At 42.7% G+C, this 25,966-nt stretch overlaps 2 protein-coding genes across 6 annotated transcripts in view; one reads left to right on the top strand and one right to left on the bottom strand.

Annotated features, from left to right (window-relative positions):
- Positions 1 to 4,778, bottom strand: part of zbtb4 (zinc finger and BTB domain containing 4) — a 34,012-nt gene extending 29,234 nt beyond the window's left edge. Inside the window, exons 1-3 of one of the 5 annotated variants that reach the window (XM_055024424.1) lie at positions 3,402 to 4,778; positions 2,825 to 3,156; positions 945 to 1,052 (exon numbers count right to left, since the gene is read on the bottom strand). The gene's annotated coding sequence lies outside the window, so the exon portion shown is untranslated. Of the gene's footprint in view, positions 1 to 944; positions 1,053 to 2,824 lie in introns of all 5 variants that reach the window. The other 4 variants (XM_055024423.1, XM_055024425.1, XM_055024426.1 and 1 more) reach the window with 4 other exon arrangements.
- Positions 4,779 to 9,450: 4,672 nt separating this feature from the next.
- On the top strand, positions 9,451 to 24,352 carry polr2a (RNA polymerase II subunit A). Its single transcript, XM_055024421.1, has 29 exons — positions 9,451 to 9,772; positions 10,450 to 10,582; positions 10,684 to 10,820; positions 11,795 to 11,968; positions 12,051 to 12,332; positions 12,418 to 12,579; positions 12,697 to 12,917; positions 13,006 to 13,138; positions 13,943 to 14,067; positions 14,459 to 14,669; positions 14,753 to 14,962; positions 15,047 to 15,215; positions 15,881 to 15,975; positions 16,111 to 16,314; positions 16,391 to 16,613; positions 17,146 to 17,329; positions 17,418 to 17,589; positions 18,060 to 18,165; positions 18,359 to 18,564; positions 18,653 to 18,916; positions 18,990 to 19,197; positions 19,285 to 19,385; positions 19,462 to 19,566; positions 19,656 to 19,838; positions 19,921 to 20,124; positions 20,215 to 20,401; positions 20,487 to 20,600; positions 20,679 to 20,828; positions 21,202 to 24,352. The coding sequence occupies exons 1-29, from the start codon at positions 9,686 to 9,688 to the stop codon at positions 22,350 to 22,352; spliced, it is 5,901 nt and encodes a 1,966-aa protein (XP_054880396.1). The 5' UTR covers positions 9,451 to 9,685; the 3' UTR covers positions 22,353 to 24,352.
- The last annotated feature ends 1,614 nt before the right edge of the window (positions 24,353 to 25,966 follow it).

Genomic DNA, 25,966 nt, shown 5'->3' with positions numbered 1-25,966 from the left:
GCAGCTAAAACCATGTGCGAAGGTATAATTTCCCTCTGCCTTGTATTTATGTTAACTGTCTGATGGATAAAATTGCAAAAATAATTTTTTATTTAAAAAAAAGTAGAGGTGCGAGAGGGGGAAAAATAAACTCACTACAGAATAAAATAAGTGGTTAAAACTGCTATAAGACAACTTTTTAAAAAAAATTACTTTTAACTATTGCTTTTGATAAAAAAAATATATAAAAAATACAAATTATTGATAGCAAAGCAAACATGAAACCCTGATAATAACTTTGGAACTACAAAACAAAGCATGCAGAAATTGTGAGAAGATGTGCAGATGCAGAGGTTGACCTGCCGTTTGAGGCCTAACCAAGATTCACTTTCAATATTTGAAAGCAGAGTGGAAATCTCCATGGATGTTTTATGCGTAACAGAGTTTAAAGGATTTTTATTTCTGTGTTCTTGAGATTTGCGGGTAAAGCAGGACTGCGGCATTCGGCACTGCTGTGATTCAGGGCTGAAATATGGCCTCCACTGACCTGCAAATTAGACTTTCTGCTTCCAGTAAAACAGCTGCATGAGTCAGATGTCTCGCATTAAATGAGAAAGTCAAGGCTTATAGTCTCGGTCAGTTCCCAAAATGCACAGTCACACTTGCATTTTGACTGTTTTTGCTGCAGTGTGATCGACAACCCTGTGTTTTGCATGTTTCTTTTTTGTTGTTGTTGTTGTTGTTTTATGTCAGGCCTTTAGCCTGACGCTTAAATTAATGTGAAACAGCTGCAGCTGCTCACAGCAGCTGCAACAAAATCAGAAACACTGCATGCATTCGCCGCACATTTCTGCATTTCCTCCCAACTTTCAGGCCGTGCTTCTCCTTTCATGGATATGGCGGAGAGATCCGGAGGCGCGTTCAAAATGTTAGTAAACATTCCCAGTCGTGGAATTATGACTAACCTGCTCTCCAGCTGACTGAGCCTGAGATCAAAGTCGGCGGGGGTGAGGGGTTCAGATGTCACTTCTCTAAGAGGAAGCTGCGGCTTTGCGAAGCAGCCAACTCTGCCTCTGCACGGAGAAACACGAGCACAGAAAAACGCAGTGATGAAACCAGGGCTATTTTCTGCCGCCGCAGAAGCGGCACCGGGCTTGTTTACTTTTGGAGTTTCACATGAACTAAGATAAAGTGTTGCCTAATCCCACGCCATTGTCTTAAGAGACGCAGAGGCGGCGTCTCGAGCACCCAGCCCTCGGCAGACAGAGGCAGAGAGGCGAGCGTGCTGGAGCATGCCTTCTGCTAATACTTCTCTGTTTGCAGAAGCAGGGCAGCAACATAACCGGAAAATCTGTGCGACAGCTCCGCCAGGAAGGACTCGAGCTTAACGTGCTTTCATGAGCCGCCGGCTGGTTTTCAAAGCACGGGGGAGAAACGCCGACATCTTGTGTTGCAGAACACAGGGGAAAAAAAGCAGATTAATTACTTCGTGTTCATTAAGATTTCATCTTTAAAGGTCAGCAAATCGTTCAGGATGTTTTTCTTTGATCTGAATACACCACCTCTTTACAAAGACGTGTAAACCATCGTGAATTATTCCAAACTTTATCGCAGTAGCATGTTATCACACTGAGACAAAATCCAACATTTAATTTAAGTACATTTTTTAAAAAAAACACCAAAAACAATTGGTTTTGACTAAATTTCCAGTGGAGCACAATTAGAGAACAATTACTGGCATCCCTGCAGCTAATACTTAGTTTAATGTCCCTTTGCCAGAACAACGCTAGGTGGTTTTCAACTCTAACATTTCACAATGCTGGAGTAAACAGAAAGCGTGATCTTTGACCTTCTTTTCTTGTTTTATTGCACAGTCTCTCTCTATATCAGATGTCTCCAGATCCACTGTCCTGCAACTTTCTGATGCATTCTTACTCCAACACATTTATGTCAAATAAATGGCCCATTACCAGGCCTCTGCCAAACTTGAAGGGGTAATTCAAATAATTGATTCTGCTGTGTTGGAGCAGGGGGCGTGTCTAAAAGTTGCAGGGCTGCAGGCTCTCCGGCACTGGAGTCAGGAAGAGTAGATCTGGCCATAGATTATTCTGCTGGGAGACTGATGATAACTCGTTTTCAGTTTTCTGTCAGAGTTCATCCATTTTTTTATTTAAAGTGCCCTGCCGTTTCAAAGAGCTCATGATCCCCTCTGCACTTCTGACACGCTTGAAGCCCGGAAGAGTTAGGAAAACTTCAAAAGCTCAAGCTTGCGAGTTTCCTGCAGTGTATTTTTCTGATGTTCTCTTTCACCACCCGTCCTCCTCACATGAGGGCCCAACATAAAGCTGGGCCCTCATCCAGCCTGTGGCATGTGGCTGAAAGCAATGGCCCTCTGTGTCTTGTAATGTTTGCACCAGAGAGAAAGAAAAACTTGCAGGTCAGTGGTAAAATGTTCTGAAATCTAAAAAAGCATAAAATACAAAAATGCTTCAGTTACATTTATTACATTCATTTTCATGAGGGCTACTAATAATAGTAGCATCTGCGATTCTGCTGAAAAATGTTTATCAGGATGTTTTTTGTCTCAAAAGTTGCGATTTTCAAACGTTTGTGAGTTATTTTCATGAGTTCACTGGGTTCACCTCATCATTTCCTAAATAGATCACATTTTACCTGTCATAATTAAACAAAACAACCTGTTTTATGGTTAGAGTCCTTAAGAAAGCAATAATGGCTCCACTGGGAATCACGATTAAATCATCTTTGGGGTAAAGAGCAACAAAACAGGACATGAACACACAAACTACCTGGAGGTAACTAACATTCAGAGAATCATAAGCCTCACCGAAAACAATGCTGGGGGTCAGCTGGCTGGACCCTGCAGACAGACAGTGAGGGATGGAGACGTTTGCGCTTAAAGCTGGTCTGAGTGGATCCCAGAGGCCTGCAGGAGGCGCAGAAAGGATTTCATCCGGTCACCTGATAAGTGCTGTTGGATCGTTACGCGGCTATTCTAGACTTGCCTGATTATAAGGCGGTAAGCGGATCCATCGACGTATCAAGTGACACGCGGGAGGTTTCAGCCGCAGGAGGCTCACATGGCCGCTTTCTGGTCGCCCGAGTCGGTGGACTGCAGGCGAGCGTGTCCTCTGAAAAGCAGGGCTCGCTTTGGACCGGCTGCGGGCGTCACAGGGGCGCCGCCAGAGGGGGCGCCAAAGCAATGGGCAAAGAAATTATACATGTTTTTGTCGCCATTTTCTGAGTTTAACAGCTGTTTGTGCATGTGTAAATTATATTTCAGTATACAATAGCATATAGCATGGCAAGATCTTCTTATGAATCCACGACCAGGTGAGATTCATTCACCTGAACACTGAATCCCAATAGGGGGTAAAGCGGGGTGTTATAATGTGAGCATACACCTGAGATGGCACATCGCTGCACCCCTGGGTGTGGGGAGTGAAGCAGTCTGGCTGGCAGCAACCCGGCTGGCAAAATGTGGTTGTGTAACAGGAAGGAAAACAAGGGGAGGGGAATAGGGACGGGAAGGTTCAGAGAGCGGATGTTGCCAAAGGAGACTAGAAAGGATAGGTGGAAAACTGTCTGGGAGGGGACTGGTTGATACGGCGTGGAGGAGGGCGGCCGGCTGCTTTTTCCACTGACACACACACACACACACACAGAGAGAGAGAGAGAAAGAGGCAGAGAGAAAGGGAGAGAGAGGGTATGGCTAAATCAAATTAATTAGCTCCTTCATCTCCAGGCAGCTACTCAGGCATGCTGTCCTGGCAAAGGGGTGACAGTTGGAAAGAGAGGAGGTCTGTGGGCATGGGAGAAAAGGAGAAAGCCACACAGGACACAGTGGAGGGCTGAAAAGCCTGCTGTGTGTGCAGCATTCAGGAGGGACGGAGGGGAGGGACGAATAATTCTCTGATAAGCTCCAGGGTTGTTTTTACTGGAGCCGCTGCTCAGTCGTGAGGAGGAGGAGGAGGAGGAAGTGGCTGCGTGTTGGCTGCTGTCCTTTGAGGTGATGCTACTTCCTGTTTCTAGACAGCCTGCAGTTTGAAGGCGCTGTAAACAAGCCTTGCTCTTCTGAACGCCTCTTTAAATAGCACTTCAGTGACAGCCCTCTGGAAGGAAGGGTAATCTGAGCGAAGCTCGCAGGAAGCAGAGCGACACAAAGGGACTGTGGCTCTGAAATCAAACACAAAATCACAAATTGGAGACTGACTTCAAAAGAGAAAGGGTGTGTGTGTGGGGGGGGGGAGAGATGCAGAAGCAAGAAGACAAACAACGTAACAGACATCATGCCATGGAAATCAGCGGAGAAAGCAAAAACAGAAGAAAAACAAGACACCAGAGACAAGATTTCTGACCTTTACCGATAAGCAAAACAAGAAGGGGGAGATTAAAGCGTCGCAGGAGAATCAGAGAGAGTACAAAGATGGTTGGAGTTCTGAAAGCAGTGAGGAATTTCTGAATAAGAAAAGAAAAACACACAAGGTTCGAACAAAAAAGAAGATAAAAGCAAGACGACTCACTGGGACAAGCGTAAAAAACAAAAAAAAAGCTTTCCTACTGCTTGAATGAGAAAGGAATGACAGAGTGGGAGCAGGACAGATGGTGCCAAGGGTCAAAACCTTGTAAAATGAGAACAGAGGCGAGCTCAGTGCAGGCAGTGTAGCCCAGACAAGAGTTGGCTGCACTGTAAGAGCCCGAGATTAGCACTAAGCTGATTGCAGGGTGAGTTTGGGATCAGGAGAAATTAATTTAGCACCCAGATAGTTCCAGGAAATGATTGAAGGACTCTAAAAAGATCAAAATTCATGGCGACTCCTCCGCCGCAGCACAAGGCGGCTCAGCGTTTGTTCTGCTGTCTCCTGACTCCTGCAAACGAGCCAGCGAGAACGCGAAAAGAAAGGAGTCCCAGAGAAAAAAAGGAGGGCTTCAAAGGGCCGTTTGGACGTTGACGGGGGAGGGATGAAAGGGGGAAGAAGACGCTCGGCGTCTGACATCAGCCAAAACAAACACACAGAGAACAGGACATTCCCTCATGGCTCCGGTGGGCTGGCCTGTTCCTGTGTGCGCTGAGAAACATGCCTCCAACCCCGCGTCACGCTTTCATACAGCAAAACAGCAGCCTGGCGCTTCACTCAAACAAACAGTTCCTCTCTCAGCGTGTGGACGGGTTTCAGAAAGAGAACCACAAAACAAAAACATTACACAATCTCAGAGGCACAAACCTGTTTTACTGCTCTTGGAGAAAGTTACACCCACTCATAAAAAGGAAAGTTTTGAGCTTTTTGTTTCTCTAAAGCAAGCAGATCTGGTCTTTTCATTCAGAATAAACCAGATATTGTCTGTGTCTGACGTGGCCCCTCCTGCAGGCCCTGAAAACACAGTCACTGTCCATCAGTACCAGACAACAGCTCCCCCTAGATAAGGGAACCAGCAGCCTTCACAGGAAGCAGAAAACTCTCACTCACAGGCAGTGAGATGCATTTATTTAGTTTACATTTCAAGGCTATAATTTCTTGATTTTTCTGTGGACATTTCAATACAAATCAGGGTGTCTGCAAATTTCAACGGAGAACATATTTTCAAAACTTTTTATCTTAATAACTTTGTTGTTTCATTGTTAGACCTACATTAATTATATATATATAAATAACCTGATTTGATCAGTTTTACTAAAAATAAGCACTGCAAATTTGCAACTTGCTACTGACTATATATTTGTCTGCTACTAAAACAGTTTTCAAATAAAGTTTATTGAAAACGTGAAAGGATAACACGGCAATGTTTTCTTTTCAACTTGGTTGTGTAAAAAAACAAAAACAACGGAAGAGACAAGGAGATATTAAAGTAAATAATAAAGTAAAATCTGAACATAACTAAGACTTTTAATGCTTAAGAAATGTAGTATTACGTTTAGTTTTTTTTAAAATGTATTTTTTAACATTTAAAGGTAACCTTGTCTGCAAAATACCAACACACCATTCGGTTTTCATTGTCAGTTGGTTTCACAAATCAGAAAATTATGGTCAATTCAGAAGTGTACTAAAAGGTATTTTATTAGCTCTGTAGTGACAATAGTGGACTGAATTACTTTAGCGCAAATAAATTTAGTTTCCATCTACACATTTTCAGTAAATCCAAATCCCGCAGAAACTTTAGGTTAAATTGTTAAATCCTGTATATAAGTGTATCAGGGATAAACAGTCCAACTAAAAATATAAATAAACATGAAAAGGCTTGAAGAAATTCATATATTTTTTGGATTTTGGTAAACTTAATTGGGGTGAAACAATGTAACTTCATTTTTTCTTTTTGCATATTCAGCCACCCTAATAAATTGTCCTCTAAACGTAAAAGATTACAGGCAGAAAACTTGTGTTTTTACAAAGCTGTATAAAAGCCTCAAATTTGCTTCATAATACTTCTTAAAGGAAGACAACATTAAAAAGATTAAAATCAGATACAAGTAGTTGTCTTAATTCAAACTGGAAGAAAATAATTATCATTGCCTCCACGATTAAAAGCATTTGCCTGCAAGTGAAAATGACTATAATTGAAGTACTTGCTTCCCTTGTGAGCACTATACTAACATTTCAGTGTTTGTTTTTAATAAAAGGACAGATTTGAACAATTTATAAGTCTGAATGTCATTAAATGCATTCCATAACCACACTAACAGTGCTGATAAGTATCTGTTTATGCATAATTGATCATAGGAGAGGCTGTTTTAAAATCATATTTTACTGCACTAATAAACAGAAAACTTGACACCATCACACGTGGGGCTGGTGCAGGTCTTTCTGCACCACCAGGGGGAGCTCGTTCAAAAAGCCTCGCATGTTCACGTTTTTATAATGTGGTTGTGAAATATCTTGGCTGTGGCGGCCTGAGGGGGGAGCCAATAAGGAATCCTTTGTATACTCACGGTATAGCACGGCACATGGTGAACAAAGTGATTTACTGTTAGATTTCTCTCTGGATTCCTGACCTGGAGGATATGCAGACATTTCTATTTTACACTGAAAATGTATGAACACGTATAGATCCTGTAGATGTGATTTTTTTAAAAAAATCTGTCATCTTGGCCTCAGTGATGTTTTTCCACTAAGACCTGCTTAAAAAGAGGAACACAAAAACAACAGCAGACAAACATTTAAACGATTTTAAGCCTAAGAAATGTGCTCCCTTATTCCGGAAATTAACATAAATGTAAAATGAACATGAAATTATCCACACATAGTCCATTATGTAGGTTCCCAGTCTTTATTTTAACCAGCAACTCATACAATGTGACAAGACACGTTTGTTGGGCATCAACACTGTTTAGGCACATTGAGTAAATATTTAATCAGACTGACATTATGCATTTCAGCAAGTAAGAAGATCAAGGCACACTTTAGCTTTTACCTCCTATTGGGGCACGAATTAACATATTTCGACTTACTTGCATGCTTAAACTGAAAGCGATTTGTTGTCAAATGATCTTACCTGAACACAATCACAGTTTCCCTCCCTGCCGAACGCATCTTTGTCTTTTTTACTTTGTGATTATTTGCTGTGTATTACACAATAGTTTTATTGTTATTATTTATGTGACACTCGAACATAATAACGACCAAATATAATTATTTTTCGTCGTGTCTAGCTTGTTATAACAGAGTATAACGCAAAACAGTGACCGTATATTTCTCAGAATCAGGTAGTAAGCTAACAAAATGGCTTCAAGTGGCTCTTACATAGACTCCACTGCTCTAATATTCCGACAAGCTAGCTTCTGGCTTTTAATAACATCCCGTTCTGACATTTTAATGGCTATTTACCGATCTTACTACCCTTTACTGATCAGCTACGGAGCTCGACTGTATTTTTAACCAGAAGGTGTCTGTCTGCGCCCTTTAAGTCAAGAGAGAATATTCGAGACTCCATCTTTCCTCGCTAACAACAAGAAGCGTATAGCTGATCGTCGCCATGTTGGGTGCTAAGAGAGAAGGCTGCTAACTGTTATATTAACGGTCCTTACACTGAACGTTAGTGAACATATCTACGTTTTTATCGTCAAGCACACCCCTAATAATTTCTAAGGGAGTAGAAAAAGCTGCTACTTGTACGGTTAAAAATATAACGTTAACGCGACGTTTAACACGAAACTAAACCGTCGAGTCTACCCGACAAAATTACTGTAAGCCTCACACATCAACACAAGTAGTGAGGAAATATACCTTTTATAGTAACAAACAGGACGAATACATTTAATAAATATGTTAGAAAGTTGTGATTAGAGTTGTTGGAACTTTTCGGAGATAGTTTTGTTAATACAAAAAAGACATAATATAAATATATACATGTATTACCTGCGGAAGTGTAGTTGAGTCATATACATATCATTTTTGGGCAATTTCAATTGTTTTGCGAAGACACGAACCGTCATTTTAAGTAACACAAGCGCCAAAAACCATAGCTTTTCTGATGTACCTTGAGCCGTGGCCTAAAAGAATGCGGTCCATTTATGTAAAAATATAAGAAACCCATCAATAAGTCACTAACAAAATCTGAAATAGATCAAGTTCATAACACCAATTTGTGAAAATGATCCAGTTATGTCAAAAAATAAGCCTTAAATGAAGAGCTCAGGCTTCCCCCAGGGTTTCCTAAGCGCCACGCCGAAACTCCCCCACCTCCGCACGGCTATCCGTCGCAGTCAAGTCCGATGCTTGCGATCAAGTCCCAAAGATCCAAAAATGTACTGAAAGAAAAAGGCAAAACTTAACAGGCACCGAAAGTAACTCCAAAAACGGTCCGCTGTGCAATATTTTAAGATTAAAATTGTTATGTTTTTTAACAATCTGCTCTAGTTTTCTTAAATACATTACTAGGCCTTTAGCTCTGAGCCTCTTTTCTTAGAGCCCAGGCTGATCCAGAGCGAGACGAACGAGAGAACAGAGATTTTTTTTAGTTTTGCTCAGAGGGAAGAAAGTTCAATCGGCAATCCTCGGCAAATATCGGAAAGGGGGTGGATTTTGACTGAATTATTTCACATAGATACATGTCTTTATTGTCATTGGGGTTCCCTTTCCCAAAGCTAAATATTAATAAGAAAACCAACCAATCCAGAGAGGGTCTACTAAATATTTATAGAGTTCATGCAAAGCACAATATGCACCGCCCTTTCTCTTTCAAGAAAGCCAATAAAAATGAGCTCCCACACTATATGTACCCGCCTTCAACTATGATTTGCTGGTGAAATTAACGTATACCCTGATTGGCTGTGCGTAGAATCTCATAAATTATTCATAAAGCTACTTTCAAAAGCCAATGAGCGTGTTACTACGGAGTTGCTTGTCCCACCTTCTCAGCAAACAGTCCTTGTGTTTTTGAGTGGGGAACCCCGTAGTATCCTCTCCGTCTATATAAGCACGCGTTGGGCTGCTCAACGTTCAGAAGCGCTTAGAGCGCTCAAGTTAGTAGATCGGAAAAGGGGAGGGAGCAGTAGTTGGTCTGTGTAGGCAGGAACTGAACGTAAATTACTCAGCTCCAAAGGCAGCCGACAACAAAGGCACCTGGAATATTGCCTTCGGAGACTTTCCGGTCACCGTTGGCGGCCTGGCCGGAGTCGAAGTGACAATTTACAGGCTGTTCCTGCTCACAAAGCGGCGTGCCGAGGAAGGACGCGTCTCTTTGAATAGACAGGATGCACGGACCGCCCTCCGGTGACAGCGCATGCCCATTGCGCACGATCAAGAGAGTTCAGTTCGGCGTCATCAGCCCAGATGAACTTGTAGGTTTTCTGTTTTGGGGTGGGATTTATTTTCCTATTAATTAACTATTTAATAGTTGACACATTAAATTATGCAGTTTTATCGGTTAACGAAGTAGTTAACACTTTCGTCAAAGACATGGTTCTGTTTGCAACTGGAAAGTCTTGCTGTTAGCCTAGCCTAGCTAACTGTGTTAGGCTGGAGCTTGAGCTAACTAGCATGTTGCAGGAACTTAACAAAACCCTTAAAGCACAACACTTTGAAACGATCCATGAATTAAACCCCCTTTTAAAACGTTCGATGTTGTCTGTAGGGCCATCGTAAATAATTTTTGGGAGTTGATATGTTGCTTTTAAAAAATTTTTACGACTTCGCCGTGTACTTTACGATCTGTTATCTAGCATTGTAAATAAAAATAAAAAACCTTATAAAACACACATTTTATGTATTTTGCTGTTAGTTTTATATGCTGTTGTGCGTTTTTATATGGTAGAAAGTTTTGTTCAATTGTTCTACTTTATATGCAGTGTTTACATTTTCCGTTTTGGAAATTAAATCTTCTGAAGAAGTTGTAGATCTTTTATAAAGTAACTATAATTTTTATAGTGATAGTTATTTTTAAATGCTTCAGTGTTTTGGTATTTATGAAAACATGATTGTGGTTACTCTATCTTTTACCATGTGTTGTCTTCTTCAGAAACGGATGTCGGTTACTGAAGGGGGTATCAAATACCCCGAAACCACAGAAGGAGGACGTCCTAAGCTTGGTGGCCTTATGGATCCAAGACAAGGGGTCATAGAACGCAGTGGGAGATGTCAGACATGTGCAGGTAAAGTGTTGACACTTCTGAATTTCATGCAACACAGCCAGACATCTCTGTCCCGAACTGAGGTTGCGAACCTCTTGCTTACAATACATTTGATCTTTCAGGCAACATGACTGAATGTCCGGGCCACTTCGGACACATAGAGCTGGCGAAGCCGGTTTTCCACGTCGGCTTCATATCAAAGATAATGAAGATTCTTCGATGCGTCTGCTTCTTTTGCTCAAAACTGTTGGTGGATTCTGTAAGTACTTACATTTTATCACTGTAACTATTAATTATAAGCCAATATTTTGCATTTAAATGTAATGTTTAGTGGTTCAAATCTAATTTCTAGAGGAATGCTATGGCTCACAACATCCACTGTCCTTTATTAAATATGCTTGAAGCTTATAAGCAAAAGTATTGGCACAGTACATTTATGACTGTATTGCAAAACTTATTTGGTTTTGCAACACTCGATCCACTCTTCAACAAGTAAAGTGTCTTTGTTTACACTCAAGAATGAAGGAAGTAAATGACACTAAACGTGGTGTTCATCCAGACACTATTACATTATACCAGTGAGGTAAAAGTTGCAGATGCCCAGAAACACTCTGCCTTCACTAAGCTGCTCATACCTCAGGGATGAGGTATGAGCAGCAAAAAGTTTTGTTCTCATTACACTTTATCTTTTGTGAGACAGACAAATTATTTAACCTTAGAAAGAAATTCTAATTCAAATGAGTTTATTTGTATAGATGCAATTCAGAGTTTTAACAATTAAACAGTGTAAAACTTCACACATTTGAATGACAAATTTTTTTTTGTAAAGCAAAAAGCGTGCTGAAATAATAGCAACAAAATAGTAGTTCTGTAAAATAGACACTGCATTTTATTAGTAACACATGGTCTACAATAGGATCTTTTATACCAATATATATTTATTTTTGTTGTTTCTCTATTATATTATTTTATCTAATTTTACAAAATAAATAAATAAATTCAGCATTTGTTTCTAAAAGACTGTCTGACTCACCACATGTGGGAATGGCAGGCTAATACTAACTACTTTGTTTTCAATTGAGTTTTATAGCTCATAAAACTCATTAAAAATTCTCATAAATCCAGTGTTGTTTTGTCTTTTTTTTGTCACCCTATTACAATCCTGATCTTTTATGTCTATGTTTTCACGTTAGATTTTGTCGTTTTAAGTTGTGTTTTTGCTTTTCCTTCTAGAACAACCCAAAGATCAAAGAAATCCTTGCGAAATCCAAGGGCCAGCCAAGGAAGCGTCTGACCCATGTCTACGAGTTGTGCAAAGGTAAAAACATATGTGAGGGAGGGGAAGAGATGGACAACAAATTTGGAATGGAGCCACAGGAGACGGAGGAGGACATTACCAAGGAGAAGGTATTTACTATGAGTCTATGTTTACCTTTCCCAGCTGTTCTCAGCCTGGATCCCTGCCACTCACCTGTTGGATTTCTCTCAGGGTCACGGCGGCTGCGGGCGCTACCAGCCACGCATCCGACGCTCGGGCTTGGAGCTGTACGCCGAGTGGAAGCACGTCAACGAGGATTCCCAGGAGAAGAAAATCCTGCTGAGTCCCGAACGCGTGCACGAGATCTTTAAGCGCATCTCGGACGAAGAAGACATCATCTTGGGCATGGACCCCAAGTTCGCCCGTCCAGAATGGATGATTGTGACCGTGCTGCCTGTGCCTCCGCTGGCCGTGAGGCCCGCCGTGGTCATGCAGGGCTCAGCTCGCAACCAGGTGAGCTAAAATCATTCTTCTGTGTTTCTGTGATCCCACATCTTGCTAAAATTTTCTAACAAATAAAAAAAAATCTTTTTCAAAGGACGATTTGACCCACAAGCTGGCGGACATCGTGAAGATCAACAACCAGCTGAGAAGAAACGAGCAAAGTGGTGCAGCTGCTCACGTCATCGCAGAGGATGTGAAGCTCCTTCAGTTTCACGTGGCCACGATGGTCGACAACGAATTACCAGGCCTGCCGAGGGTTTGTATACATACGCATCCAGATGGATTTTAGCTAAGCTAGTATGAAGTCAATCATCATGTTTTTACTGTTTTTCTTAAAAAAAAAAAAAAAAAAAAAACTTTTTTGTTCTTTCAGGCAATGCAAAAATCTGGCCGCCCTCTCAAATCCATAAAGCAGCGTCTAAAGGGAAAAGAGGGGCGAGTGAGGGGTAATCTGATGGGCAAACGCGTGGACTTCTCGGCCCGAACCGTCATCACTCCTGATCCCAACCTGCAGATCGACCAAGTGGGCGTGCCACGGTCCATCGCGGCCAACATGACGTTCCCCGAGATTGTCACACCCTTTAATATTGACAGGTACAGCCGAGAGGCTCCCGAGTTTGTCCTGCATCATTATAACTTTGCGGGTAACTCCAGCTAATTTCACTCCGATTGCCTTTGCTAGATTGCAAGAGTTGGTCCGGAGAGGCAACAGCCAGTACCCTGGAGCAAAGTACATTATCCGAGACAACGGAGATAGAATCGACCTGCGATTCCACCCTAAACCAAGTGACCTTCATCTGCAAATCGGCTACAAGGCAAGACCAACACAATGGTCATATATTTGTTCAGATTCTCCATTGGGATCTATCTTTTATCCATCTTTTTGATTTTGGGAAGCTTTTACCTGCTAATTCCAACTTCAATCAATTCTGATTTGTCTTAAAGGGCAATGTAGAGCTGGATGATAAATTCTTGGAAAATTGGGATTTTTGTTTTTCTCCAACGCACTCCTTGTGTTTTACTAGATCAATGTGATGTCAGCCCACTCAAAGCCCACCATCTTGTCTGACAAGCATGTTTTGCAGACTTTTTGCTTATTTCTTTTACTTTGAACTGAGGTGAACTCTCAGAAAAGATGATTTAAATGACGGCCACTTGATAAAAATACTTGTAATGTCTTTTTGAGGAGAAGAAAGTGAGAAAAAAACATAAATTAAAATCAGATTTGGTTTTAAAAAGTCTGGGATTATATATTTTTAAGTGATATCACCCAGCCCTATAGAGATGTGAAAAGACTTAAAAATTTATTTGAAATCGTGAACTTGTTGTCGAACACCTTTTTGTGCTTCTGAAAATAGTTCCCTTTAAGTTTTCTTTCCTCAGTAAGGAGTTCCTGTGTGGAGTCTTTTTTTACAGTTCTGTAGCCGCGTTCACTGATTAAAAAAACCCAAAAAACAACAACAGATTTTTAGGTTTCCAACTCGGATGATACACAATCACTGCAGATCAATCTTAAAATCTGCTCACAATAGTCGCATTTCTCTGTGCACATCTGTTCATAAGCAACATGTAACTCAATAAATTAGATTTCTAACTGTAATTTGTCTTTATCGTTTTAGGTGGAAAGGCACATGTGCGACGGTGACATCATCATCTTCAACCGACAGCCCACACTACATAAAATGTCCATGATGGGGCACAGAGTTCGGATCCTGCCCTGGTCGACGTTCCGACTCAACCTCAGGTATCAACAAAGATAAAATCTGAACAGCTCTTACACGAAGGAGCAATTTCCCAGTCAGGGTTTCTGTTGTCCCTGATATCACCTTGAGTCACATATGATTCTGCATTTGCACAAAAACAATGGAATGGATCAAAAAAGTGTCTCTGAAACATTGCTGCAACTGATGGTACAGGCGACAGAAATTAGTCAAATTTTGCAGGCGACTCTAATGTTGATCACTTAGAAGAAAATTGGGAGCAGATAAAAATGTCAACATTGAATTTTTGTAGTTTTTACAAATATTATTTATGATGATAGATATTTTCGATCAAAGTTTTGGTTTCCCGTGGCTCAGCTTTGCGATTCCTGCGTCGTCTTTGCCCTCGCTCATGTCTGTTGTTCACCTCTGCAGTGTCACCACCCCTTACAATGCTGACTTCGACGGGGACGAGATGAACCTCCACCTCCCTCAGTCGCTGGAGACGAGGGCGGAGATTCAGGAGCTGGCCATGGTGCCGCGGATGATCGTCACGCCCCAGTCCAACCGGCCCGTCATGGGTATCGTGCAGGACACCCTCACAGCCGTTCGCAAGTTCACTAAGAGAGACGTGTTCTTGGAGAGGGTGCGTGGATCGGTGCTGGACCTCCGAACAGATGCATGGTTGAAATAGCTGGCGCTCATTGCAGGTTTTCTCTTCTCTATCAGGGTGAAGTGATGAACCTCCTGATGTTCCTGTCCACCTGGGACGGGAAGATGCCTCAGCCGGCTATTCTCAAACCCCGCCCGCTGTGGACGGGGAAGCAGATCTTCAGCCTCATCATTCCAGGACACATCAACGTGATCCGCACCCACAGCACGCACCCCGACGACGAAGACAGCGGCCCCTACAAACACATCTCTCCTGGTGACACCAAGGTACGGGGCAGACATTTTTATTTACCGATTTAAGCAAAAGAACCAGCCTCGGAGTGCTTAATCCAAGAGTGACTTTTCAAACAGGTCATAGTGGAGAACGGGGAGTTGATCATGGGCATCCTGTGTAAGAAGTCTCTGGGGACCTCGGCTGGCTCCCTTGTCCACATCTCCTACCTGGAGATGGGCCACGACATCACCAGGCTCTTCTACTCCAACATTCAGACGGTGGTCAACAACTGGCTGCTCATCGAGGGTAAGAGACGCAGCCACAGTGAACGCTGCTGCACGGTTCCTCCACTGCCTTGAAACGTATTTCATTTAAGACTCCAGTTCAGGTTTAAAAAACATTTATATTTTCTTATCCTGTCTAGTGTTGTTGCCAGTATCAGTCCATCCCTTCCTTTCATTCCTCCATCCATTTGTCATTCAAACCGTTGCTTTCTGTTCATCAAATGTTTCGTCTGTTCTGTCCAGTTTTTAATCTATGCTTTAATCCTGACAAACTTTTGTCTGTCATTCCATATATTTGTTTGCTTATCTGTTCTTCAATCCATCTTCTTCGTCTGTCCTGCCATATGTCCTTTTGTCCATCTGCCCATAAAAATATTCACTGGGAATTTAAGAAAAGAAATGCACCAAAGACTGGCAGAATTCTGCCAACTTTGTTTGCAAAGTTTTGAATTTTGACACTTTAAACTAAAATAGCTGTGTTACTATTGATCATAAAGTTAAAATTACATGTGATAGTATTTGCATTTCTTATTTAATGGAAACACCACAATTGTGAAATTGTGTTTTTTCAACATTTACAGAACTTGGAAAAGGTTTTTTGCACATTTGTAATGGAAACGCAGCCAGTGTCTAATTTTGAGTTGAACGGAACTTTTCTTCACACCAATGTCTTTGTGACAACAACAGGTCATTCCATTGGTATTGGAGACTCCATTGCTGATGCCAAGACGTACCTCGACATCCAGAACACCATCAAGAAGGCCAAACAGGATGTGATAGAAGTGAGGGGAAACGCTTAGATATGTTTTCAACACACAGAAAAACGATTTATTAACCATTTAGAAGGGACTTTTTGAGCAAGAGTCATTAGACATGTGGCATAGCAGAATTTAATTTCCCTCCTTTTCATCTGCCAGGTTATTGAAAAAGCTCACAACAACGAGCTGGAACCGACACCCGGTAACACCTTGAGGCAAACCTTCGAGAACCAGGTGAACCGTATCCTGAACGACGCTCGTGACAAAACGGGATCCTCTGCTCAGAAGTCGCTGTCCGAGTACAACAACTTCAAGTCCATGGTGGTGGCAGGATCCAAGGGCTCAAAGATCAACATCTCACAGGTGACGCCTCGGCCCGACCGTTACCAGAGAATACCGTTCCAGTTTTGAGCCGAGCGTAATCCCGTTTCTCCTGCAGGTTATCGCCGTGGTGGGCCAGCAGAACGTGGAGGGTAAGCGAATCCCCTTCGGGTTCAAGCACCGCACGCTGCCTCACTTCATCAAGGATGACTACGGCCCTGAGAGCAGAGGCTTCGTGGAGAACTCCTACCTGGCTGGGCTGACGCCAACCGAGTTCTTCTTCCACGCCATGGGAGGCAGAGAGGGTCTGATCGACACGGCTGTCAAGACCGCTGAGACGGGTTGGTGCTCGCAGCAGCAACATGGCTAAAACATGAGGGCTGCAGCTAGCAATTCTTAATTTTATTTTTAAAAAATCACCACATTCTGCAGATTTTTCATTTTACTTCTAAAAGTCTTTTTTATACCATTTTAGAAATGACTCAAATACTTTTCTTAAATAAGAAAATAAACATTTTATTTCCTAAAACTTAACCAAAGAAAAATTTATTGAGTGAACATTTAATTATTTGCAAGGATCCAGGATAAAATAATGCCTACTAAAACTTTTGCCACTTGAGGAGTTTTTTGAAGAGGTCCTTATCTTAAATGCAAATTTCTATATTTATTGTAGAGTTTTGGCTTCATTACTGCTCTAAATATGTTTTTTCAGCAAATGAATGTTTTTTGAGTGTATAATCCAGTTAATGATCAACTGATTACAACATTGTTGACAATTACTTCAATAGTCGATTCATTGTTTCAGCCATTTAAAAAGTAGCTGCAGATTTTTCAATTTGTCAGCTAAAAGAGATCTTCTCACTTTACTTCCAGGTTACATTCAGCGTCGGCTGATCAAATCCATGGAGTCTGTGATGGTGAAGTACGACGCCACGGTGCGAAACTCCATCAACCAGGTGGTTCAGCTGCGTTATGGCGAGGACGGCCTGGCGGGAGAGAACGTCGAGTTCCAAAACCTGGCGACGTTGAAGCCCTCCCACAAGGCGTTCGAAAAGAAGTACGCATGCAAAAACTCCTGAACCAACTCGGTTTCCTTTGACTGGACCGAATCAGGAATTCACCCGCCTGCTTTGTAATCCCTCCAGGTTTCGGTTTGACTGCACCAACGAGCGCGCGTTGAGAAGGGTGCTGCAGGAAGACGTGGTGAAGGACGTGCTGACTAATGCACACGTGCAGAGCGTCTTGGAGAAGGAGTTTGAGAAGATGAGGGAGGACAGGGAGATCCTGCGGGCGATTTTCCCCACTGGTGACAGTAAGGTGTGTGATCATATGGTCCACAACAGGAGAGCAAAACATTTTTTAATCAAAAAGGATTCTTAAAATCTGTTCTGACTTCCGACTAAATCAGCAACAGTTACAGCAGTACACACAATGAACAGTCGACAAGCTAAAGAAACATTCCTAAATGTAAAAATGTGTTCAGAATGGTAATAATAAAGTTTTCAATCAGGCATTGCAGGTAAAAGCAGAAGCAGGAATCTTGAGCCCTTTAAATCAGTTTTATTTGCATTGATCTATTTAATGAGATCAGATTTAAATAGTTTTGTGGTCAGATCTCAGTAAATGTTGCATGCTTTTAAATCCTGTTCTCAGACTTTAAACGTGTGTTCTTGACATTTTCAAGATTTGGAATAAACCTTAGAACTATGATGAATCTCTATAATCTTTAAAAGCTTCTAGACATGATGTATAATCGGATGAACTGCAATATGTCTTTTTGCCTGTAGGTGGTATTGCCGTGCAACCTGGCCAGAATGATCTGGAACGCGCAGAAGATTTTCCGAATCAACACTCGAACCCCAACAGACCTAAATCCCCTGCGAGTGGTTGAGGGTAAAGATGAAAAATGAAAAACCCTAAATCTCTTTAAACTTGAGAATTGCTAAGTCACGTAAAATAATTACAAGTTGATGTCAAATGTTGTGTAGAGCTGCTTAAAAGGACACCCCAAGCCGTAATGTTAGCGGTTTAACAGATAGTTTTTGTTGTAAAGTTCAACCCATGTGTTTTTTTTAATCCTCCTCAGGCGTTCAGGAGCTCAGTAAGAAGCTGATTATTGTCAATGGCGACGATCCTCTGAGCAGGCAGGCCCAGGAAAACGCCACTCTGCTCTTCAACATCCACCTGCGATCGACGCTCTGCTCCAAACGCATGACGGAGGAGTTCCGCCTGTCCACCGAGGCTTACGACTGGCTGCTGGGAGAGATAGAGACCAAGTTCAACCAATCCATTGTGAGTTCAGCAGATGTGGTTGGGAGCTGTGTGAGCTTTCATTTTCATCTGAAAGCATAAAACGATTCTTCCTGTTCTTCTCCTCCAGGCCCATCCTGGTGAAATGGTCGGCGCTCTCGCTGCCCAGTCGCTGGGAGAGCCGGCCACTCAGATGACCCTGAACACTTTCCACTACGCCGGTGTGTCAGCCAAGAACGTCACGCTCGGTGTGCCTCGTCTCAAAGAGTTGATCAACATCTCGAAGAGGCCCAAGACGCCGTCACTGACCGTCTTCCTGCTGGGTCAGGCGGCACGTGACGCGGAGAGAGCTAAGGACATCCTGTGTCGACTGGAGCATACAACGCTCAGGAAGGTAAGATATCCTGAGCAATTTTTTTATCTGATAGTGTTTAGAAACTGGGTTTGAACTGAGCGTTGTCTTCCAGGTGACTGCCAACACCGCCATCTACTACGACCCCAACCCTCAGAACACAGTGGTGGCCGAGGATCAGGAGTGGGTGAACGTCTACTACGAGATGCCGGACTTTGATGTGACTCGCATTTCCCCGTGGCTGCTGCGCATCGAGCTCGACCGCAAGCACATGACTGACCGCAAACTGACCATGGAGCAGATCGCAGAGAAGATCAATGCAGGTGGGTTGAGTAACGCTTCATTCAACGTTTTATGAAGAAATGAGCCCCACGTCCCCATGCGGTTACATTGCGCTTTTCTCATTTTAGGTTTCGGTGACGACCTTAACTGCATCTTCAACGATGACAACGCTGAAAAACTGGTGCTGCGAATTCGAATCATGAATAGCGACGAGAACAAATTTCAAGAGGTGACCTTTGGTTAACAATGAAACTGAGAGAATCCAGTGTTGGTTCATATTGTAAGAATCTGCTGTGCTTGACCAGGACGAGGAGGTTGTGGACAAAATGGACGACGATGTGTTTCTGAGGTGCATCGAGTCCAATATGCTGACGGACATGACTCTGCAGGGCATCGAGCAGATCAGCAAGGTGAATTAATCGGGGTTTCTTCTTTTTATCCCTTTAGTTTTGTTTCTTTACTAAAACTCTACAAATGTGTTTTTGCTCATCTCTTTCAGGTGTACATGCATCTGCCTCAGACCGATAACAAGAAGAAGATCATCATCACAGAGGATGGAGAGTTCAAGGCCCTGCAGGAGTGGATCCTTGAGACGGACGGTGTGAGCCTCATGAGGGTGCTCAGTGAGAAGGACGTGGATCCTGTCAGGACCACCTCCAACGACATCGTGGAGATCTTCACGGTACAAAACATTTGCCCTTCTTTCATCATGACCTGAAGATTCATTTCATTGAGATTGTGACTGAGAATTGCTTGTTGAAAAGGTTTTGGGTATCGAAGCTGTCCGAAAAGCTCTGGAGAGAGAGTTGTACCACGTCATCTCCTTTGATGGCTCCTACGTCAACTACCGCCACTTGGCTCTGCTTTGTGACACTATGACCTGCCGCGGTCATCTGATGGCCATCACGCGTCACGGCATCAACCGTCAAGACACCGGACCTCTCATGAAGTGTTCCTTTGAGGAGACGGTACAAGGATTTTAATTTAACTCAAAAGGATCAATCCTCACTTTATTTGTTTGTAATTCTTAACAAATCTTGTTTCCTTTTCCACTGCAGGTGGATGTCCTGATGGAGGCATCCTCTCACGGAGAGTGCGACCCGATGAAGGGCGTGTCGGAGAACATCATGCTCGGCCAGCTCGCCCCAGCAGGGACCGGCTGCTTTGACCTGCTGCTAGATGCTGAGAAGTGCAAGTACGGCATGGAGATCCCGACAAACATTCCCGGCATCAGCGTGGCAGGGCGTAAGTGGAGGAAATGTTCTTGATTTTAGGTGTAGATGTTTTGGAATAGCACATATGTTGATACGTTCTACGTCTTTGTTTGCAGCCACTGGAATGTTCTTTGGCTCGGTGCCGAGCCCCATGAGCGGTATGTCTCCTGCCATGACACCCTGGAACACCGGAGCCACCCCCGCCTACGGAGCATGGTCCCCCAGTGTTGGTAGGTTCAAATACAGTCATTGCTTTGGCCCTCTCATCTTTTTCTATTCATTCACTGATTCTTTATTTGGTCACTTAGGAAGCGGCATGACCCCTGGAGCAGCAGGTTTCTCTCCCAGCGCAGCATCGGATGCGAGCGGCTTCTCTCCAGGTTACTCCCCAGCCTGGTCTCCCACACCGGGATCACCAGGGTCTCCTGGACCAGTCAGTCCATACATCCCATCTCCAGGTTAGATGCATCAGAAAATGTGCTCTTAAAATCTTTCCCTATTGTTACAGCTTCAAAAGATGTCCTTAGAAATATAAAGGTTTTCTACCAACCCCTGTTATATTACATCTAATATAACAGCCTCTCTACTCTTTCGCCATTTGTTAAGGAAAGTGTTGCTATAGAGTTTGAAGTCATAAAATGCATGGCCGCTTAAACTATCACAAGTTTATCATTATTGTGCATACCAGAGTTCAGTTCTACGTCAGTTCTACGTCTTTGTAGAACTGACGTAAACAAACCAGAGATTCTAGGCTAACGAATTGGAGTTTGAATTATGCAGAGCTGTTGTGATTGAACCCTAAATGATTGGTTTTTGAATTTTCTTCTTCAGGTGGAGCCATGTCACCAAACTACTCTCCCACCTCTCCTGCCTACGAGCCTCGCTCTCCGGGGGGCTACACCCCTCAGAGCCCAGGCTACTCCCCAACGTCGCCTTCCTACTCCCCCACCTCTCCCTCTTATTCCCCCACCAGCCCCAACTACAGCCCCACGTCTCCATCGTACTCCCCCACTTCACCCAGTTACTCCCCAACGTCTCCCTCCTACTCTCCAACGTCTCCGTCTTACTCCCCGACATCTCCCTCCTACTCCCCCACTTCTCCCTCGTACTCTCCGACGTCTCCGTCATATTCTCCGACCTCTCCGAGCTACAGCCCAACATCGCCGAGCTACAGCCCGACATCGCCCAGCTACTCCCCTACTTCACCCTCCTACTCGCCAACCTCACCCTCTTACTCTCCCACTTCTCCATCCTACTCCCCCACCTCTCCTTCCTACTCCCCTACCTCTCCGTCCTACTCTCCAACCAGTCCGAGCTACAGCCCCACATCGCCGAACTACACCCCAACATCCCCCAGTTACTCTCCTACCTCCCCTTCATACTCTCCCACATCGCCCTCTTACTCCCCAACCTCTCCCAACTACACACCAACCAGTCCAAACTACTCCCCAACTTCACCCTCTTATTCCCCTACATCTCCATCCTACTCCCCCTCCAGTCCACGCTACACCCCTCAGTCGCCCACTTACACACCCAGCTCGCCGTCGTACAGCCCCAGCTCTCCTTCATATTCCCCAACCTCGCCCAAATACACCCCGACGTCCCCCTCTTACAGCCCCAGCTCTCCGGAGTACACCCCCACCTCTCCAAAATACTCCCCAACGTCGCCGAAGTACTCGCCTACATCACCGAAGTACTCCCCCACCTCCCCTACCTACTCCCCAACAACTCCAAAATACAGCCCCACATCCCCAACCTACTCTCCTACCTCCCCCACCTACACCCCTACCAGCCCCAAATACTCTCCCACCTCTCCCACTTACTCCCCAACTTCGCCCAAGTATTCACCCACGTCTCCGACGTACTCGCCTACTAGCCCCAAAGGCTCCACCTACAGCCCCACTTCCCCCGGCTACAGCCCCACCTCCCCTACCTACAGCCCGGCCATCAGCCCCGACGACAGTGACGAGGAAAACAACTGAGGTGCGGAGGAGGCTGGGGGGAGGCTGAAGGACAGCAGCAGCTTTAATCGGCCTGAGAAGGTGGTGCTGTGGTTCCTCCACCGGGAAGCTGCTTCTTACCCCCCCAAGATGTTCAAAACTGTTTGTGAAAGACTTGCGCTGCTTTACCTGATGAGGGGTGAAAATGTTGCCTTTTGAAGTAGTTTCTTTACTCTTTAATTTCAAGATGGGGTGTGAAGAAAAACTGATAATCCCCCAGAGGGAATGAAAAGGGGAGGAAGATGTGAACATTTAAGTCCCTTTTTAACTTTGGTGTCCTGCATCCAGTCCCTCTCTCTCTCTTTCTCGCAGTCTATAAATGCTGGTTGTGTAGTCAATGGTGTACATGTTGCCAAAAGCCTGAGAAGTAAAGATTGTATTCACCATTTAAACATAAACCATAATGATATCACAAAAACTGTTTCTTGTTAAGCATTTGAAGAAAGTTTAGGTGGACACATTTGTATCATCTGCATAAATGCACACTTTAAAAAACAGAAGAGAGAACTGGTTTGGAGAGAAAGGACTTTTATGTCCTTGCTCTAAACTTACATGAGCATATGTATCCATCACCTCCATCTTCTTCATCCTTCACACCCCAAAAAACTGAAAGATGTCACAAAACTACCCACCAGCATCTTTTTGTCTACCATTTTAGAAACTTGAACGTCAAATGCAGACAAAAAAATACACTTTTCCAGATGCTAATCTTCCCTAGAAACTGGGAATTTCAGATTCCACACAAGAAATTGTAAAAATGAATCTGATTTTTGATTTTGAATCTGTGACAAAATGGAGCTCAGAATAGGTGAGGGATAATAGTTTTGGTCTTGCTGCTTTTGTCCTTGTTTTCAGAAGTAGTGCACGTCTATACATTTTAAAAATCCCTCCTACATTTTGCTAATTTTTGTCCTATTTCTAATAGCTGAAGTGTACTTGCGTTCGACTCAGTTTATTTATGAAGTTAAGTACTATTCTGTATGAGTATGAATAGAAAAAATAAGAGTTTAATTTTTTCTCACTTGCTTTTGGTGACTTTTTAGTCCTATTTGCAGGAAGTTCATCTGCTCTGGATGAAGAGGCAGGGAACAGATCTTAAACGCCAGCTGACTTTTTCATTTTAAGTTTCTCGCTCCAGTTAAAATAGCCTGGAAGTTTAAAGTCTTCAGAGGGAAACACTTTGTCCTGCTTTCTGCAAAAGTCAGAGCTGGTATATTCAAACTTTATTTTTAACAAGAAATGGTCCAAAGAAACAGCACTGTTAGCCTTTGTTTTAAAAAGCCCACTACAATAGTGTGAACTTCTTTTTTACATCTTTACACAGCTTGCTGGCTTGGTAAATTGGGAGGTTTGTTGTTTGACCCTTCCTTGTTTGTTTTTGAAATGACTGGTTTCCCTACCTCTTCATCCTGGAGTTTCTAAAATCAGTGTTTCCTTGTATTTCTTTTTCCTCCGTGCATTTTACCTGTGATGAGGGGAAATTATGGGGAGGAAGGGGGTTTAGCGTCGACTCCGACTGGGAGTCCCGCTGACCTAAAAATGCATATTTTAGGTTCGGAAAAACTTCATGCAATCTAATTTTGTTGAAAAAAAAAAACCTGCTTCATATTTAGCCTCGGCTTGAACGAGCGGCGTTTTCTGGCCTTAGACACAAAGCGGGTCCGATGGACATTAATTCCACAAAGTGTTGCATTTTGTCCACTACGTTTGCATCCAACGCTGTTGTCTTAACTGTGCTGTTTTGTCAGTCCACAACAAGACTCCCATGTTGAATGAATGAGTGAGTGTGTGAACGTTTGGGTGACTGGAGCGTCTGAAGGCGATGCAGGGTCTCAAGCTGAGGAAAGAATTCATCTGTCCAGTTTAAAGGAAGGTTTAACTTAAAGTTGCCACTGTATAAAAATCAAGTCATGATCTCATTCTCTGTATCTCTGTTCTGTTTGTTTTTTGACTTGAAAAAAATAAATAAAAGTTTTACTATATCATTGTCTTTATTACTTTTTTAAAAATGTATTTTCACACAATGCCTGGTTTTGCCAGGTAGTTTTTAAGGGAAGAAATGTGACATGTTTATGAGACGTTTTAAAATTAAAGCCAGCAAATTAATTGTTGCACCAAAAGGCTGACTTTGGTGCAACAATTTATTGAAGATTTTAAAAATATAAATATTATTTTTTTACTTTAACATACTTTTTGTAGGTCATGGCATGTTTCATAACTAATATAAAGTACTATTTTTGTTCTTGAAAAGAATCAGTGTTTTGCTATTATGCTAGCTGAAGCCTAATGGCTGTAATGGCGTCTCAAGAGCCGTTAATGTGTTTGAATTAGCGTTAGCTGGCTTTGTTTCCGGATGCGATTATTTCAACAATTTCTGTTTTCTCAAGCCATACATACTCTTAGACATCCCAGATGTTTCCTACACCATTATAAAAAATACATATTTTATTTTTTTATAGTAATGAGATAAAAATGCAAGTTTCAAGACTCGTGTTCCTATTAGCGTCACTGAGGTCTCCATCTTGGCGAGTTAGCTGTCCATTCTTTTTGTGGGTTAGCTAAATTAAGCTTATCTGATGTATCGCTATAAGGACAACAAAAAATCGCTTATTTTCTATATTTTTAGCAGATACATATTTTATAGCACACGTGCACTATCACCGTGTATTATAAGAAATATCCACTTTAGTTTTGTTCGGGTAACAAGAGTGCATTGCTCCTATCTACCTCAGGAGGGCGCTCTCACCTCACTGTGAGTTCACCTGCTGGCTGTCATCAAAATTGATTTCCTCAAGGGAGTCGTTTATGTTCAGGGACATTTTACAAGTGAACTGTGGAAACCGGGTGGCAAATTGAACCTCTTTAATAATCTCCAGACTGTTCTTAACAGCATTTGCTGTTTTTGCCACCTGTGTTACTGAGCACCTTCAAATGAGATTTTTTTTTCCTTCTGCTGAGCACACAATTTTGCTCAACTATCCCCCTCTCCACCACAGAAAATACAGGGTTGAAAAATGTTTTGATTACTGTTGCTAGTGTATTAGTGCAGAAGACTGCATGTCTAAATGAGCATCAAAGGTCATTAAAACATAAAAAGGGCTGCCTTCTTAAATAGGATTCACATAAAACCAAATTATGCCACTCGTGGGCAGCTATAGTTACTTTTGTAAGAGAATTGCTATCATTTGAACTGGAACCTTACAGAATCTGAGAAGGGACCTAAGCATTAGGGTGATGACGAGGAGGTGTTCCGGCTTAGAGATCATCACCACAGAATAATTGTCAAAACACGAGAAAAAGCTGATCAGCAGTTACAATAAGGATTTGACTGCCGCAATGCTAATAAAGTACTTTTCTACATGCTGTTTTTTTTTTATTTGTTGTTGCAATTTTAAGCAAAATGATTGCTGAAACGTGTTGTTCTAAAATTTTGCAGCCCAACTTTATCCACCAGTTGTGGTGAATGTTAACCTGAATTCAACTACAAAAATAAAAAATTCTAGAATAATGTCTATTAGACAAATGAAGAGTGTTAGTAGTGCATTTGAGGTTAGATTTGATCGAAAACCTAGTAAAGCCAAGATCCCGTCTGTTAC

This window comes from Poeciliopsis prolifica, unplaced genomic scaffold, assembly GCF_027474105.1.
Source record: "Poeciliopsis prolifica strain line A6 unplaced genomic scaffold, Auburn_PproV2 SCAFFOLD120, whole genome shotgun sequence".
Taxonomy (NCBI): domain Eukaryota; kingdom Metazoa; phylum Chordata; class Actinopteri; order Cyprinodontiformes; family Poeciliidae; genus Poeciliopsis; species Poeciliopsis prolifica.
Note: the sequence above shows the minus strand (reverse complement) of the source record. Positions and strands in the feature narration are given on the sequence as shown.

What these genes read in the sequence shown, in the direction of transcription:
- polr2a (XM_055024421.1), top strand. Translation starts at nt 9,686, where the DNA reads ATGCACGGACCGCCCTCCGGTGACAGCGCATGCCCATTGCGCACGATC. An exon ending in ACGTTCCGACTCAACCTCAG is followed by an intron (nt 14,068 to 14,458) that starts GTATCAACAAAG and finishes TCACCTCTGCAG; the next exon opens with TGTCACCACCCCTTACAATG. An exon ending in TGTCAAGACCGCTGAGACGG is followed by an intron (nt 16,614 to 17,145) that starts GTTGGTGCTCGC and finishes CTTTACTTCCAG; the next exon opens with GTTACATTCAGCGTCGGCTG.